General features: G+C 40.2%; 1 protein-coding gene across 4 annotated transcripts in view; it reads left to right on the top strand.

Moving 5' to 3' along the window:
• Positions 1 to 6,000, top strand: part of EIF2AK1 (eukaryotic translation initiation factor 2 alpha kinase 1) — a 46,688-nt gene that overhangs the window by 5,039 nt on the left and 35,649 nt on the right. For all 4 annotated transcript variants that reach the window (XM_021706389.1, XM_008072910.2, XM_008072909.2 and 1 more), the window contains exon 2: positions 3,640 to 3,798. In XM_021706389.1, the coding sequence (XP_021562064.1) occupies positions 3,640 to 3,798 (159 nt within the window). The remainder of the gene's footprint in view (positions 1 to 3,639; positions 3,799 to 6,000) is intronic.

Here is a 6,000-nt window from a genome sequence, read left to right as displayed (position 1 = left end):
CCTTGACCTGCTGGGCTCCGGCGATCTTTCCGCCTCAGCCTTCCAAGTTGCTGGAACTACAGGCACACACTACCATGCCCGGCTAATTTTTGATTTATTGTAGAGACGAGGTCTTGCCAAGTTGCCCAGGCGGGTCTCGAACCCGCGGGCTCAGGCAATCCACTCACCTCAGCCTCCCAAAGTGCGGGATTACAGGCTGAGCCACTGAGCCCGACTTGAGAAACATCTTATATTCTGCTTTTAAACTGTGACTTTATATTAGCATTTCTTTTGTGATAAATTAGCCTTTACAAACGTCATTTTAAGACTAGATAATATTCTGTACTATCATTTCTCTTTGCTCTATTATTGAAAAATAGGTTTGAGTCTCTTTTTCATCATTAGAAATAATAATGGATAGGATATTTGTCTACATAAATCTTGGTCAATATCTAATTATTTCTTTAGAATAAATCCATAGAAGTAAGATTGTGGGGTCAAAGTTTTTTTTTTTTAAAAATTTTTAATAGTTTGCTAAAATAATGACCAGAATGGTTGCATTGGCTTATACTCCCACATATGAAGCTTTTAACCTCTTCTTTGTTTACTGTTTTCTAGCCTCCTTCTTTAATTGGATAATAGATTATTTATGTTTATCTTTCTATACGCTATTATTTCTAACAGTTGCATAGTATTTTATTGTATGTACACAGCTTATTTAACATTTTTTCAATAATCTAAGCAGTATCATGCTGAATGTTCTGTACATTTATATTTGTTGTACTTTAATTATTTTCAAAAGTAGAATTGCTGGGTCAGAGGTTTGCACATTTTAAGTTCTACAATGTATTGCCAAAGGTTGCAAACACTTTTTATCCCTTGTGTTTGAATATGTCTGGTTTTCTATACCCTTGACAAACCAGGTATTACAGGCTTTAAATAGTTATCAATCTGATGGGTGGACTCTGGTGCTTTAGTCGTTTTAGTATGTCTGTCATTTATTACTAGTCATGTTAAGGCTATTGAGTTTTTAGTTCTTCATTTTCTTACTGGCTTGTAAGAGCTCTATATAAATTATATTTACTTTTCTTGACACACGTAGTACAGATATATGTACTGTACAAGGAGTGACCCCAAAACCCGGAATTTACTTATTAAAAATTGTATATTTATTCTTACATGTTTAAACTTCAGTCACCTTCAAAGTACTCTCCTTCTGATATTTTTTCCACTGCTCAAAACAGTTTTTGAACTTGTCAATATTGATGCCTTTTAGTGCTTCTGCCATTTTTGTTTCACTTCCTCCACAACAGCAGAAGCAGAATGTTTCCATCTGAAGACTTTTTACATCCGGGGAAACAAAAAAGAGTCACTCAGGTCAAGATTGGGTGAATGGGGGTGGGGGGGCACAGGAATCATGCTGGTTTTTGTCAAACACTGCTGAACACTCAGTTTAGTGTGGACAGGTGTACGTGTAAATCATCCATCATGAAATGGACAAATGTGTTGAAAGAATCTTCAAAAAAAAATTCACTGAAGCTGAATGTAGTCTCTTCCAAGGCCAGCTGGTACACTGATGCCGATGGGTTCCTAGAACACTAACCTAGTCATGGAAGCCTGTACAAAGGACCTGCTCTCCAAAAGATAATTCCGGTTTTTTTGGGGTTCCCCCTTGTATGTAGATTAGTGATTCATATTTTAATTTTAAGATGTCTTGACATAGAGAAGTTTTTACATGACCATATTTTTCATTTTCTTTCCCCCTACTCAGTTAAGTATGCATCTAAACATGCTTAGACATCTACATATATGCAGGTCTTCTTTTTTCTTGACTACCTGTAGGTCAGAGAGGAAGTTGTTGAATGAAGCCTGGATTTGAAAACTTTGACTCTTGTAGGACCATTAGTAGTTGATAGAGGAAAGTTAAATGGAATACTTGAAATGGGGCGGATTTTAGAAGGTATAGCATATACAGTCTCTTTATTTGCAGGATGTTTTCCAACTGAATGTATCAACAACTGAGTTAATATGTCTCATCTTTCTACTAACAGACCCTTACCAGTTTTCACACTCATTAACACCTTCATTCTCCCATTCCTAGTTTTTTCAAATCCTGGCCAGCCCATTTCTTTCTTTTTAAAAAGTTATGTTGTCCATGCTGGTCTTGACCTCCTAGCCTCAAGCAGTTCTCCCATGTTGGCCTCCCAAAGTTCCGTGAGCCACCATGGCTCAGTCCCATTTTTTTCTTGATACATCTATGGGACCTATTCTTTCCTCTACCTTTCTGAAACAAACCTCCTTTACTAAGTTCATTCTAACCACTCCTTGCTGGCTGCATGACTTTTTCCAGGTTATCTATGATTTGTTTCCAGAACTGTACCTTCAAGTATTTTTCCTTCATTGTTTTTTAACCTCTTCAATGATATCTTACATAAACAGTTAGTGAGAATTTAGGACCTTCAGGCTTAAGTATCAGCTTGTCTGTGTGCTTGGTCTTTTTCTGGTCTCATTCTGTTTCCAAGGCTTAAGATCATGGCTCACTGCAGCCTCTAACTGCTGGGCTTAAGCAATCCTCCTGCCTTAGCCTCTCAAGTAGCTGGGACTACAGGCATGAGCCACCATGTTCAGCTAACTTTTTTGATTTTTGTAGAGATAAGGTCTCACTATATTGCCTAGGCGTGGTCTCAAACCCCTAGGCTCAAGCAGTCCTCCCTCCTCAGCCTTCCAAAGTGTTGGGATTACAGGAATGAGCCACTGTGCCCAGCCTGTTGGCTTGGTCTTGCATAGTGGAAAGAGAATGGACTGGCGAGTCAGTCTAATCTGCCTGATTCACTAGTTCTCTTACCTCTTTGGGACCAGTGATCTCATCTGTAAAATGGGGATGGTAACATTTACCTTATATTGTTTTATGAGGATGACAGGAGATTGTGCAAATAAAACACTTGGTACAAATGTAGCACGTGCTCATCAAGTATAGTTTTCATCCTTCCTCCCCTTTCCTCTCTCCTCTGCCAAACTTTTTTTTTTCCTCTCTCACTCTTTTGCCCAGGCTGGAATGCAGTGGCATGATCATGGTTCACCACAGCTTCGACCTCCTGGGTGTAGGTGATCCTTCCGCCTCGGCCTCCCTGAGTAGTGGGACTACAAGTGTGCACTACCACACCTGGCTAATTTTTTTGTAGAGATGAGCTCTTGCTATGTTGCGTAGGCTGGTCTCGAACTCCTGGACTCGAGCAATCCTCCTGCCTCGGCCTCTAACAAAGTGCTGGGATTAGAGGTGTGAGCTACCACTCCCGGCCATCAAACTTCTTTCTTTTTTGCCTGGGTCTTAGCTGTCTTCTCAGAGGAAGGAAGCCATCCTCTTTCCACGTGCTTGCTTGCTTCTTTATTTATTCGTTTGCTTATTTCTACCGTTGCATACATTGCTACCAAAGCTGTTTCTTCTGCATCATGGCATCTTTCTGCTGGTCTTCCAACTTCCAGGATTCAACTTAAAACTCTCTTCCAGAAAGTCTTTCTTGATTAACCCAATTCAGCATAACTACACTTTTATTATTTTCTCACATTTAAATAATGTTTCATTAATTAGAACTTACTGTTTTGTCATCATGAGACAGGTTTACCATTAACTTAAATTTTTTTTGTTTTGTTTTTTTTTAGAATCTGAGGTTCCAGCAGAGCTTCAGGTGTTAAAAGGACCCCTGCAACAACCAACTTTTCCTTTTGCAGTTGCAAACCAATTATTGCTTGTCTCTTTGCTGGAGCACTTGAGCCATGTGCATGAACCAAACCCACTTCGATCTAGACAAGTGTTTAAATGTAAGTAAGAATAGATTAATCTTGCTAAATAAAGCTTATAAAGATACTATGTCATTTAATGCTGTGAGTCTGAAAAGCAACTGGTATTTAAGAATTGGAAGTGAAATAAGCATGAATAATTTGCATGCGGGCTTGGTGGCTCAGCCTGTAATCCCGTGCCTTTGGGAGGCTGAGGAGAGTGGATTGCCTGAGCCCGCGGGTTCGAGACCCGCTTGGGCAGGCGAGACCTCATCTCTACAATAAATCAAAAAATTAGCCGGGCGTGATAGTGTGCGTTTGTAATTCCGGCTACTCGGAAGGGTGAGGTGGAAGGATCGCCAGAGCCCAGCAGATTGAGGTTGCGGTGCCTGGGAGTGGCCACTGCACTCCAGTCTGGGCGACAGAGTGAGATTCCAACTCAAAAAAAACCAAACAAACAAAAACTCAGTTTGTATTTTCTTTGTAATTCCTTATGAATATAATCACTGGGGACCCCAAAATTGTCTAAAATTGAATAGTTATTTTACATCTATATTATGATAATTCATATAATTTTTGAAGATCTGTTATGTTTTAGGTGGTGAGTAGGTAAAAGAAAATCACAAGTTCTAATTCTGAATCAATTCTTTTTTTTTTTTTTTTTTTGAGTTGGTGTCTCACTCTGTCGCCCAGACTGGAGTGCAGTGGCATGCTCCTGACCACCGCAGCCTCAACCTGCTGGGCTCTGGTGATCCTTCTGCCTCAGCCTTCCAAGTAGCTGTAACTACAGGTGTGTGCTACCACGCCTGGCTAATTTTTGATTTATTGTAGAGACGAAGTCTCGCCAAGTTGCCCGGGTGGGTCTCGAACCCGTGGGTTCAGGCAATCCACTCGCCTTGGCCTCCCAAAATGCTGGAATTACAGGCTGAGCCACTGAGCCCGGCCTGAATCAATTCTTGACAGAGGATTGGAACCAGCTGCATACTGTGTTGTTGAAAATGTTTATTTTTATTCTGCCATAGGGTACTTGTATGAGAAACTTAAGCACAAAAGTGAGTAGCATTATAGATTATGATGTTTATGGTTCAACTTATTGACTGAGACCATTGTGGCCTCTTTAATAGTTCCAGCCACAAGCCAGGCATGGTGACCCATGCCTGTAGTCCTCGCTACTGGGAGGCTGAGGCAGAAAGGTTACCTGAACCTGGAGTTCAATGCTGCAGAGCACTATGATGATGGTGTCACTGCACTCTGGCCTGGGCATCATAGCACTTTCTGTCACTCTGAAAAAAAAAATAGTTTCAAGATTCTTTTCTATCAAAAAAAAAAATCCTTCCAAGTCTTGTTGGTGTTAGAAATCCTCAAACTTATAGATACTTTTATGTGGTCTAATGTATTTTTAGTTAAAGATATTATTTTGTTAAACTTGATGGGACATGAAAAATGGTAAAAATATTATATAGTGTGCACTTACAGTTTCTTGAATAAGACCACATGTTATACTCTACAGTCTGAGCAGTGGCATTTGTGGTGGGGACAGGATTGTACAGAAGGGGGTGTTTCTTAGATTTTGAAGCATTTTTTGGTGCCTGGGGATCATTGTATTTGACTTATCATATACAAAAGCAGATTATAATAATTTTAATACTGTAATCTTGCTCAGAGTTAATCGAAGTTTTATTGATGTTAAGATAATTTTGATTTCCTTATAGGCAGCATTGTTAAATGACTGAATTTTAAACTAAGGTTTATGTAGATAAATGCTTTGAATGTGAGTCAGTTTGTGTGTGTGTGTGTCAGAGTCCCTGTGTGTGTGTGTGTGTGTGTGTGTGTGTGTGTGTGTGTGTGTGTCAGAGTCTCACTCTGTCGCCCAGGCTGGAGTGCAGTGGGACACTCATAGCCGCTGCAGCCTTGACTTACTGGGTTTAGGCAATCCTTACACTTCAGCCTTCCAAGTAGCTGGAACTACAGGCCTGTGCCACTATACCTGGCTAATTTTTTGATTTATTGTAGAGACGAGGTCTTGCTGTGTTGCCCAGGCTGATCTCTAACCCATGGGCTCAGAGCCTCTTACCTCTGCCTCCCAAAGTGCTGGAATTACAGGTGTGAGCCAGTTAGTTAGTTGGTAATCTAAATGGAAAGTGTTTGATGTGGGAAGAATATTGTCCATGGTAGTTGTATTTCTTGAGTGAGTAAAAGCCAAAGGCTGCTTTTTCTGAAGAGCCTGATATTTGGTTTACACAC

The sequence above is a fragment of the Carlito syrichta genome, unplaced genomic scaffold, assembly GCF_000164805.1.
Source record: "Carlito syrichta isolate Samal-C Ts95f unplaced genomic scaffold, Tarsius_syrichta-2.0.1 Scaffold315497, whole genome shotgun sequence".
Classification (NCBI taxonomy): domain Eukaryota; kingdom Metazoa; phylum Chordata; class Mammalia; order Primates; family Tarsiidae; genus Carlito; species Carlito syrichta.
This window is presented reverse-complemented; position numbering and strand designations above follow the sequence as displayed.